We start from the raw sequence: 12228 nt of genomic DNA, 5'->3' as shown, positions 1-12228 counted from the left end.
AATACTGTAACTAGTCTTTATATCACTCAACATCGCATTACGTTGCACAAATTTCCTTTTCCTAAAAGGAGCTACATTGTATTTCACGACTGTTTGGTATTCATTTGAAACCGTTAAAACAGATTTGAAATCAAAGAAAACCCTTCAATAATGGCTCAGTTTTATTTGGAATTGCTCTTCTAGTGACTAAAAGCTCAACCATGAGTGCACGTCTTTGGCGTTCCATGGCCTGGATGGAAACGAATAAGCAACTTGTAAAAATTGGTCCAATTTTTTTTTTAATGTAACCTCTTAATTACCTGGTAAACATATCTCTGACTGCCTGTTCACTGGCTCCAATGTATTTACTAAGCAATTCTGGTCCTTTAATGCTGATGAAGTTGAGCCCACATTCCTTAGCAACAACACCAGCTAACATAGTCTTCCCAGTACCAGGGGGTCCGTAAAGGAGAAGACCTGACCTCATACGTAAAGGACATTTACTGAAGAGCCATGAGTACTGATGAAAAATAAAACAAACTGATTTGCAAAGTTGCAATTGTACACAGAAACACACTACCTAATAAAGTACAATGATGTGTAGGAAGAGCATTCTACAAATGGCATGTGGGCAGTTCTTTATAATAACTCCTTAAAGCTGTAAGTTTTACCTGTGTATTAATTATTTGTTTGTCCGAGAGTTACAGGTAAGTCCAAATGACTGTTACAACATCTTCTACCTTAGACTTATCAATGTCTAATTCTATTGGTACTTCAAATAACAACATTTTAGGCTTGCCTTAGGAAACAGGCCAGGTGACTTTGGATGAGATGGCTTTAGGGTGACTTAACCAGTTACCATTCAATGCATCTTATAATCAGTGTGTACCTTTGTCGGCCACAGAAGTGTTTCCACCAGAGCCCCTTTAACTGCAGACAGTCCACCCACATCACACCAACCTAACTCCCCTGCAGTGTGTAACTTGACTCCTCTCAATGCTGCAGGTGTGAATCCTTCAACAGCTTCCTTTAAGTCCTGTGCTGTAATAGCTGGGCCGAAACCTCCTTCTGTGGATATAGAGAAAATAGTTCACAGGATATAAAGCTGTTTTTAATAGTCTTTTGTTCGTTCAAATGTATAATATGTATATATTACCCTCATCTACAGTGTATTTACTACATTTCATTGAACCTCTTGAAAGAGGAAATCCATAGGACCAGAAAAAGCAGCCAAACCGGGGTAGTGCTGCTTAAAGGAGGTTAAAAAGTGTTTGTATGTAGCTGAGAATAAGCTTGTCTGCTTAGTACATGGGGTGTCTGTTAACTGAGATCAATCTACTGCACTTAACCCTTCCCTTTTGTGTTACTTTTTTTATTTTATTTCAATTCACCTTTTGAATGTTTCAACTTCCTGATTGCTGCCTTGTGAAAAGCACGGTCAAGTAGCGATCCCAAATCTTTGGGTGAAAATCCTTCTGTTTTCTTCACCAGTGAACTGAAATGAGCACACAAAATATTATATCAACACTAAATTATACTATTACTGTGTGTGATGATGACCTAGTTGACAGAGTATGCCATAAACTGCTGCTTATTAGTGTGTTCTAGGCGTTCAGGTAGTGGAGCGCTGAGTTCAGATGTGGGGGAGCGAGTTAAATTGTACGCAGGAAAAACAAGGAGAGACTGGGGCTCCTATGTTTTTTTTCCTCGTCAATTTTTTGCCCGTGCTTTAATATCTGAACACCTGGAACAGGCTAGCTGCTTATAAGCCATGGACTTATACATCTTTGAAAGGGGTTTTAGGGGGCTTATAAATGAGGGGGGGGGGGGCTTATATCCCAGGGGGCTTAAAATCAGACGTTTTTTTTTTTTGCTTATAGGTAGATGGGCTATAACTGGGTGGCAGTTATAAGTGGGGTGGGGGGCTTATTAGCAGCAGTTTATGATATGGCAAAATAAATGCATCAAGGAAAGGTCAAGACAGTGGAGGTAGAACTTAAGTCAGAAAATGGGTAAATGAATAAACAGAGTTCTTATATCTTTGATCCACAATTATAGCAGTGTGGTTCATTTAAAAAGGCAGGGAACAGGGAGTATTAACAGCTCAACGAAAACCCAAAATTTAAAGTTCAGTGTCCTTCTCAAAACAAAAAGCTTAAAGGATGATCTTCGAGACTGTATGGCTATAAAGTGAAAGCATGTGATAAGTTTAGAAATTCATATCTACCTGAGTTCAAGTTCCTGAGGAAATCGCTTGTTTATCATTGCATGCAGGATTTCTTGTCTCTGATTTGCATCTGGCGGATGCAGCTCCACACAGCATTGAAATATGTGACACCCTCTTGAAGTCAGTAGTGAAGGATGCAATGAATCATGGGATTTGCTGGTTGCTATGACAACCACCCTGCTATTGTGGCCAATTTCTGCATTGACCAGATCTTTGAATACTGGTGAATGAAAGACGAAAAAATAATTTATGTTTACTTGAAAAGGCCAACAGACCCATGGAGAAATCTTTATGGACATTACATGGATTAAACAAATTTAATAATGAAATGATGTAGATTTCTAACTGATATACCTTGCTAATTGACCTAAATAATTTCTTCGAAGAGGACAGATGGCAAATTTTTTTGCTCAAAAAAGTCACAACTGTTCAACAGTAGGATGCCCAAAACCTGTGCAATTCTACAATTTGTTTTGGCTTCATTAAATCCAATACTAATATTGTAGAACATTTTAGGAGGAGCCATCCCAGCGTGAGCACAGTTACTGACAAAGCATACGGGTAGGAAAACAGCCCAAAGAAAATGTAATGCATTAAATAACATACTAAATGTACACATATTTTAAATCCTCAAATGACTGATGCAAAAACATAAAACATGAATACATACAATGTAGATGGGTGAGAACAGTGTGTAACAGACAGTCAATACTTATTACCAGCTCTCACCTTGAGCAAGTCGACGCTTGTACAGAGCTTCTCCACCCATTTCTTGAAGGGCACTGGGAGCTGACACAAGTTGATCCAAATCGTCAAACAGAATAACAGAGGGTTGATACCAAGCGGCCTCAACAAACACCTGTTGCCACTGCTTCTGAATCGATTCAACTCTTTTTCCTGCAAGAAAAATACAATCCAATCACTGAACACACCCTGTAATCTATCTCTTTGCCACGTTAGGACTACCAATAAGCCTGCAAGCAAGACACTAAATGCCACCACTGCTGCCTGGTTAGCTCAGTTGGGAGAGCGTCAGTCTGCTGCGTGGGATGTGGCAGATTCAAACCCCTTAATCAACAATCAGGGTCTTAAATTAAAGAGCTGAGAAGAAAGTGCTGCCTTTGTAATGACATTTGCAGACGGTTATACTTTCTAGTCTTCTAGGATAAGGACAAAAAACCATACACTGTAGACTGTCCCACCTCACAGCACTTTCACTAATCTGGTTCTTGTGAGATGTAAAAGACAACTGAAAAGACCCCACACCACTGTTCATAAAGAGTAGGGGACATAGATTCCGGTGGTGTGGGCAACCTTTCTGGGCTGGACGGGTTATCTGAAAGGAGATCTTAATATGGGGATAACCTCATGACCCTTCAGGAGTCATAATGGCTACCTGTAAACAGTTTATGTTATGTGACCATGTAGTGTTGTTGCACATGCCTTGAAAATAACACTTTATTATGAAGTCCTTTAAAAATATCATTTAGTAGAATGATTAACACAAACCTCTGAATGGAATACAGTCCACAACAATGATATGAGCACAGACAGGCCATTGATTAAGTTGATGGCACACTGCATGGGCAAGGGCTGTTTTGCCACAGCCGACCCCAGCTCCTGCACCACTGCCACAAATTAACAAAGCTCCACTGCGTAATCCTGTGATAATGTTCCCACCAAGGTGATTTGCTACTAGCCTCTGTTTTAAGGCAGCCAAAGAATGGTCTAGGCACTTGTGAAAGCACTCTGTCACTCCACTGTAAAAAAAAGAAACGTACAAATACAAATTTTTACTCTTCTGATCTTACACTTGTGATGTTGTGTCATGAAGGAAATGAGTTCATTTGCGGAACACCATAGTTCCCTTAAGGCCAATTAATAGGACCTCGCCTGACCCATAAAATGCTGGAAGTGGGGTGAGGGAGGGGTGACTTAATGTGCCTGGATTAACTAATAGAAAAAATGATACAAAATAAAATGGTTACTGGCTATAAATATGCAGTGTAGAGTTACTGATGTACAGGGTACTTGCCAAGCTTAAGCACAAAATAACGAAGGGCAATAGTACGTTGAATATTTAATCCTTGAGAAACTCTGTATTTAAACTACACCTGTAAATCATTATTGCATATAATAATTAAATTGACCAAACTGCTTTGAATGTATCCAAGCTTTTATATATATCATGTCCTCAGGCCCTGCTTTAGTAGCATTGTATTACTATGGTACATAAAATAACTTGATTATAACTTCTTACCCCAGATCTGCAATACTATGCTTAAGATTTTGTGCCCTGCTTTCAAGAGGACTTATCACTGGAGAAGGATTGTTCAATGAATTTGAAGGAGTTCCAGTGACAACTGTTACACTGTTAAGAGTTTCAGGGGTAAGTTGATAATATGAAAGTCTGTCTGCTGAGTTGGAGGTTTGTTCATCGTGGCTTAGTACTGTCACGACAAACTGAACAGAATGACCTGCTGCAAAATAAAATCACATAATTGAAGATTGATTATCATAACAAATGAGAACAACAAGTAATAAAAGTCAAACTTCATTATCTCAATTTCACTTCACCACACTTTCAGTTATCTCAGTTGACTACTTTTTCTGATCCCCAAAAACTACATGCCATGTCATATCATAAAATAATCAGCATGATGGTCCAAGAATATAGCTCTTTCTTTTTTCTTCTTTCTTTCTTTCCTTTTTGTTTTCATTCAAGTAGTAAATAATGTCTTTGAAAACATTTATTTTCCTTTGTAAGAGTAACAGTAGCACTCTGACATGCATTGTTCAGTTATAAGTGATAAAGTGAATTCAGTTGCTGCAGAATGTATGAGCTTCCTTTATTTCCCACTACTCTTGCTGGATGAAAGTAGAGACGAATACATCATTTATTCATATTTTTAATTATCAGCGCATATCTGGAATGCAGGCCTACCTTGAGGAATATCACAGGTCAACAACATTCCACTGCAAAGTAACAAGGGTGTCTCTCTGTTACACACAGAACATATCCACTTACGAAAAGCATCTAACACACTTGAGGATGGGATGTCCTGAAATGAAATACAGTAGGTGAACAAAAGGCTCTAAACATGTTTTTGTTAAAGTGAACAATACACAAGCAAGTAGACTTTTCTTGTTTGCAGGTTAGGAAGTTGACAAAATTGACAATACTATTTCTTACACTGACCAGAAGGAAAGAGCAATTCTCGTTACTCTCCGTACTCTCAACATAATACATGTATTATGCTGCAAAATTACACACTATCTTCACTTGATAACTTTACTGTTTTTCTGGTCGGCTTTCTTCCAAATACATGTACCGGTAACTAATGTTCCTGAGCAATCCCTTCTTCCTTGTCTTCCCTTGGTCATCTGATATCCAATCCATTTTAATTCCTGCTTTTCCATCTTTATATACCTCATGGTCACAGTGAATATTCTAGGTATTCCATTTTTTCCTAGGGCCACTTTGTTACATTTGCCATGCCCTATTTTGCTTTATTACTAGTACAATGCAAATTCAGACTGTATACAGTCTGAATTTTCATTGTAATAATTAAAGCTATTTTTTCTAGTGCCATTAGTGGTTAACATTCCATTGGTTGCCATGGCCACCTTCAAAAAAGCTTTCCTAAAATCAATTGTTGATAAAAATAATATGATTTATATTTAAATATATACCTCTTGTGTATTATCTCCAAAGGGATGTAATATAATCCCTTTGATGACTGAAGGCCCATACGAGACACTCTGAACTTTAACTAACGACAGATCCTTTGTATCAAGTAGATGTCGTAGCTCATTGGACATAACAATGTGGTGCGGTAATACATGACTTGCCACACCCAATTTGCGAGAGCCATGTTTAGTGATAGTGCTAAGGGTACTACTGCTGCTGCTTGTCATCACCATGTTTACAATCCAGTGAGAAGGTTGTATATCTGTGAGAATTAACAAATTTAAAACTCATCACTTTTGTTACCTGGGCTTTTACGGGGATATGGCACTCTCACAGGGCACTCCTACTGCTAGTTCCAACCGAAGTCTTACAGCATGCAGTAGCTTGGTCAGCTTGATATCAAGAATAGAACTTAAAACTAATGTGATGGTCAAAGAGATTGGGGATTGGATTAATTGAAGTTTCTGGACAACTGACTTCCTCTCTCCCCCCAAGTCAACATTAACGCTATATACTTCTTACTTAGGGCAAAATTGTGACTTAGGGGAGGGGTAGGCGGTTAGTCACCCAGCACCGGATGTACAAACATTCACATTCGATTTGTAAAAAAATCCTTCTTTTGATACCTTGACTTGCTCTGCTCAAAGATTCAGTTTCATCAGTTACACCAGTTTCCTGTGTTATTGAATCACTGTTTGGTACTCTGTTAACTGTAGCTGCAGTGCTTGATGCAGTAGCCCTTTCTTTTGGTGACAGTAATTTAGTTATTTGCACTGTTTTTACAATTGTTCCATCAGTTGGTGGAAAGAAGTCCAGATTACAGGTCCATGACTTCAGAACTTTTGGTGGTAATGATGCAAAGTCAACAAACACTGCAGATGGCTGAAATGCGTATTTGAGTGCTGATGATTTTGAAATGTTGCTGGCCATTGAAAGTTCTGGTTGTACTCGTAACCACATATCAAAGTCAGTTTCCCCCGAAACATTTTCGTCAAGTTGAGAAGTGGATGCAAAAGTTCTTATTGTATTGCCGCCATTAGATGTACTATAAGCCAATTGAGGTTCACTGCTCTGCAAGGGTTCTAATGTCTGATTTTCATTTGTAACAGATTTGTTACCGTTAGCATAAAATAGTGTGTGAAAGTAACTAGAAAATCTGGACAAAAGGCCAGTGTCAATGACTCTAGACTGTTCTTCTGTATCTACAACACTACAAGCAGTTGTGGACGGCTGTCTGTTACCATCTGATAGACCACTTGTCTCTGCAAGCTGTTGTGCAGAGTCTGGAATCCCAGAGGTTTGACTGATTGTCTGTGAGGTGAATTGAGAGGAAGAAACAGAACCTTGTTTGACACTTTTTGTATCTCTTGTCTTTGGTGATACAACAACTTCTGTAAACTCATCAAGTCTCACACAGTTGGTACAAGGCTCCAGATCAACTGTAGGGAAAGGAGCGGAGTAGGTTAGAGGATTGTAAGTTATACTGATATTAGAAAAACGCAACTGATGCCTGTTCCTTGGATGTCAATGGAGCTATAATTATTGCCTCCTTTCTAAAAGGGGGAAAAGAGAAGAAGGAAGATTGTAATTATACAGATCAGCTTCTGTAATGTTATGTTGACTAATTTTCATTGTTTTCAATACTTACTTTTCCCTGCCTTGAATAGCATTTCTTTGCTAATTTGCAGGGCAATATGTGTAAATACAAAGTATTGTTTGTTTGTTGTTTGTTTGATTGACTGGAAATGAGGTGTGACCATTGAAACGAAACCTTTTTAATCAGTACGCTTTTCACAAATATTTTTATACTTTTTTTTAAATCCAGTTAGAGAAGACTTTTTACCATAGATAGGCATTCATGCAATACATGCACCTATCAATCTGCATTATTTGTTTGTTTTGATTTGTGTAAGCCCAAGGGATCTGATGTAGGGGACTAAAAGCACACTAAAAAAGACCCCATGAAAGAAATGATGTTGTTGTAATATACTATGCTGAATGGAATCCTCTCTACACACTTTAAAGAATACTCTTCAGATTTTATTTCTTTTCCCCACACCACATAAAGAAAATTTCATTGAAACCTTCTCAAACTTTTACTTACTGTGGACCAACATTTACCATCTTCCACAAACATTGATCTACCTTACCAATTTGAACAACCACACATGTATTATTTTGAATCCAGATTGGAAGTTTCTGATGCGGAAACACCACACGCACTTGGTTAAGAAGATGGCTTTCAATATATCCAGCATGAAGTTCCTGACAAATCAAAACATGAAATAAAACTTTATCTGATTAGAGGTGCTTGTAAGTGCCATCATTTTGACTACTACAGTACTGTATATAATGTTGCAGGTCAAAATTAAATTCAGGTTAAAATTTTTAACCTAGATTGATTCTAAGTTTCCTTTGTCTTCCAGCTCTAATTCATGAATAATCAGGGCTAGGAGACAAAAAAAAAATGGAAAATCAACCTAGGTTAAAAAATTTTAACCTGAATATAACTTTTACCCGTAACGTAAACCTCTCTCCTCCACAGAGGCTCCCAATGGGTATTCCAATAAAAATTTAGCAATAATTAAATATAAGTTAGTGCTGTGGAGAATCTTCCATTCATTTTGCCTTTTCCAAAGACTTCCGATTACAACACCACAAGGCCTGACTGCAGAGGATAGAGACTGTATGCCAAGTACCTTAAACAAACAAAAAACCCCATTAAACCCCAAATTTTTTATCATTTGATGATTCTTCGGTAGTCCTGCAAGGCCAGAGGTACCTTTACTAGTATGACTCCTTTTCACACTATATAGAACCTGAGAATTTTTAAACTTCTTTGAAATTTATTAATAAATCATTAGTGTTCACAGTTTGTTGTCAAGTAGCCTCTGGATGTTGTCTAGAACAACTTACCAAGATCTCCCAGTCATTGGCGCTGAGCGGATCTATGCTGATTCTGTTGCATGATGGGATACTAAGAACAGGTTCAACAAGGACCTTGAATGACGTCAACAAAACAGAAAAAAAACCAACATCAGGTCACAATAATGACCATAAAAACTCTTGTTAGCCTGAAATTCATGGAGAGAGTGACTTAGCGAGCAGAGGAGGCAGCTAAAATTCAGGCTAAATTCTCCTTTACTAACTCCTTTACTACTGCACATGGGGAAAACATTTGTAAAAATTTTACATGAATAAAAGTTCACACCATACAGGATTTGAAAACAGACTTAAATTAATGATTTTGTCATTAAGAAGAAATTTCTTCAAGACTGTTGCAATTCATAGCAAGTAATTGGCAAATTAAGCAGAACAGCTTCCACTGCCATGATATAGTTCCTTCCTTTCTAGAGCACCTTTATCTGGTTCGGACAGAGAAGGCATCTACTGCACAGCCTGGGTGCACAGCTGTCCCACAAATTAAATACAAAGGTAAAAAGGAAAGTAATTTTCCTGACTGACTGAAATGTTTCGAACCTTCACTAGGTATTACCTGTTGATCCGTATCCAGTCCCAGTGAATCAGCAAACTTCTTTCCAAGCAGAACAACAGAAAAAGACCCAGTTGAGAGATCATGCTTTTTGCTGTGAATAACTTCTCCAGACCAGCTAGTAAAAGCACTACCGTTTTCCCACCGTAGTCGAAGAGCAAATGGTTGCCCCTATAAACAGTTTAGGAATTGCCAACAAATACTTTACAAACGATCAAACTCAACCTACTTTTAAATGACTCCTGGGTCCACACCTTTCACAGTAAAAAATAACTGTTAGAAAACATATGTCAGGAGAAAATAGTGGGGGCTTTTTAATCTCCTGGTAGAATTGTTTTTTCCAGTCACTGCCATCTTGGTCCTGCATGTTGGTAAATTCAAATGCTCTTCGCCCATAAGCATGTACACCTCTGTGAACCCAGAAATTGAAGGTGACTTGTATTAGAGACTTCCTAGATTAGATACCTTCCAAGTTTGAGCATTAACTACATCAACATTAGTAAAGATATGGGAAAAAGATTACCACAACTGTATTATATAAAGATGAAAATTTCTTATGATCTGGGTTTTATTGCAGTCGGAGTCGCCATGGCAAGGTAATGACGCCATTACGTTTTTTATTTATCTTTGTGTTTATCTGTACCAGGAGTTTTTTTAAGAAATAGCTTAAGGTAGTATGTGCCTGCCATAATTGCCTCAATTATGGCAAAGTTTGAACAAATTCTATGAGGGCGTTTTCGAAATATTTTGAAACGAAGTTTTAAGAATCATAAAAACAGTGAAATAGCATGCTATCCACACAATTAGCTAATTTTTTAAGAAAATGATAAGCTTTGGAAATGCGACTTCATCTCATGGTGGTTTGATTCCATTAAAAACTGCGAACAAAAAAAAAGAGGGGAATTGCTCTGGGCGATCGCAAGTAAGAAGAATTTTATCAACTTGCATTCAGCTGCTTTTGTTACAGATCTTGTCTCCCAGTTAGAGCACCAAATCTTCCGGGAAATACCTACCGTGGCCTTTTTCAAAACTTTTTCATTAATTTCGTTAGTTTTGAGATGTCAAAAGGGAAAGTAAAAAAGAAATGGATTTAGTTCTCTTATTTGAGCTGTTCGAGATTGGAAAACATAAAACAGAGCAATCAAATTGATATCGAGTATAGTAGTTGATCAGAAATCACCCAATCAAATTGCACAATACATGGTACAAAGTTGGCGCGGTGTTTGCACCCTGTTATGGACGTCAGGAACATTCAGAAGGCCTTCAGGTGATTTTCGGAGAATATTCAGACATTGTCAAAAATGATTTCTTACAAGAGCAGGTGAAAGGGGTTATTGAGAGATACATGATTAAGTGTTTTGAATTTTCGTGAAAGGTGAAAATACGAAATTAAAACCCGTGAACTGTGACTGGTTTGCTTGTTGTGATACATGAACTTTAAAATCTTTTACCTGGTATTTGTGATTTGCAACTAATTTTTTCATGAAAATGGTCTCAACTGAAGACAAATTTTACAGGGAAACCAGTGGACCTTCAAATGAACTTTTCTAAAAGGTGTTAAAAGACTCAAAGGCCGGTTATTTAAACGAACTTTAGCCAGTAGTTGACAAAACCGTGTTCTACGCCATTTTCAATTTTTTTCAATGCTTTTATGTTAACACCGGCTATCGTGAACGTTTCATGGTAGCAACAGGGTAGACTGGAGAAACAATTGTTTTCTTAACCCTTTTCAGACAACTAGGGTCGTATACATCCCCATATGGTACAATGTATACAATTTTCCCTTGACCCATTTAGCTTTCAGTTGATGTTAGTAAATTGGTAACCAACAACGTCAGCAAAGATAGATCTTTCCAGCGATATCTTGTTTTCGGAATTCTGACTAACCCTGACAGAGTTACACTCACGAAAAAAGACAAAATTTTGGGGAAAATTCCACTACCAATTTCCCTGTTTACTTACTACTCCTTGAAAATTAAATTTGTCCCTTTCCTAAAAAGTTAGCCAGCCACAATTCCACGCAAAGAGAGCAGACAACTTTTTTGGCTCTTGTTTCACTCGCCAAGAAAAGGGCGTCTGCAATCCCGAGCTGGGAAACAATTTCTGTGAGCTGATGAGTCAGTTTTTCTCAACAAATCATAATTCAACTCTTACTTTCGTGGAGCTAACACATGTGGGGTTTGCGTGGGGATCTTGGTTGCAATGGCCAGCAGTTTTTAAATTAGAGGGACAAGTTTTTAAATTGGAAGGAGTAATATATTATGTAGATCCTAAATCTGTGGGATCCATGGGTTTTCTTGCATTAACTAAGCAGACAGCGGCATTCTGAACAGGTCCAGCCATGCACTGTCCTTTTACTTTGGAAATTTCTGTGAAACGTGAACACGGAATTTTAATCCCCGTGATGCGTTATTTCTACTTTTTAATGTCCGTGATTCGTGCGTAGGAGCCCCCCCCTTTACCCCCCTCTTACAATGCAAAGATTTCTAGATGTCTCCTGATTTTTGTACTCCGGGGGTTGGTAGGTATTATGTAGGTTGCACTATGTGAATTAAAGGTACTGAATGAAAAATGGATTATTATAAAAAATAAAGAAAAGAGTATGTAGCACAACAAAGAGCATATGTGACTAAGAAACAAGGATTTTTTTTTAATCTTATGCCAAACAAAACCGATACTTTAGATTCACTGTTTTTATTGCTCTAGACAATAAGGAAAATTGCTCAAGACACACCTGAACTCTCAGTCCTATTGCTTCCGCAAGGTCCCCAGACAAACTTACGAAGCAGGTTTTAGAGGAACTTGTTTTCAAGCGAGCCGATCTGATTCGATTCATTC

General features: G+C 37.9%; 1 protein-coding gene across 1 annotated transcript in view; it reads right to left on the bottom strand.

Moving 5' to 3' along the window:
• LOC140950139 (peroxisomal ATPase PEX1-like) overlaps nucleotides 1-12228 on the bottom strand; it is a 20789-nt gene extending 8561 nt beyond the window's left edge. Inside the window, exons 1-14 of the mRNA XM_073399324.1 lie at nucleotides 12125-12228; nucleotides 9394-9561; nucleotides 8814-8897; nucleotides 8048-8162; nucleotides 6524-7336; nucleotides 5900-6159; nucleotides 5151-5268; nucleotides 4467-4686; nucleotides 3716-3966; nucleotides 2936-3103; nucleotides 2207-2426; nucleotides 1371-1474; nucleotides 869-1047; nucleotides 300-499 (exon numbers count right to left, since the gene is read on the bottom strand). Of these exons, the coding sequence (XP_073255425.1) occupies nucleotides 300-499; nucleotides 869-1047; nucleotides 1371-1474; nucleotides 2207-2426; nucleotides 2936-3103; nucleotides 3716-3966; nucleotides 4467-4686; nucleotides 5151-5268; nucleotides 5900-6159; nucleotides 6524-7336; nucleotides 8048-8162; nucleotides 8814-8897; nucleotides 9394-9561; nucleotides 12125-12226 (3002 nt within the window). The 5' untranslated portion in view covers nucleotides 12227-12228. The remainder of the gene's footprint in view (nucleotides 1-299; nucleotides 500-868; nucleotides 1048-1370; nucleotides 1475-2206; nucleotides 2427-2935; nucleotides 3104-3715; nucleotides 3967-4466; nucleotides 4687-5150; nucleotides 5269-5899; nucleotides 6160-6523; nucleotides 7337-8047; nucleotides 8163-8813; nucleotides 8898-9393; nucleotides 9562-12124) is intronic.

This window comes from Porites lutea, chromosome 10 (assembly GCF_958299795.1).
Source record: "Porites lutea chromosome 10, jaPorLute2.1, whole genome shotgun sequence".
NCBI classification, from domain to species: Eukaryota; Metazoa; Cnidaria; class Anthozoa; order Scleractinia; family Poritidae; genus Porites; species Porites lutea.
Note: the sequence above shows the minus strand (reverse complement) of the source record. Positions and strands in the feature narration are given on the sequence as shown.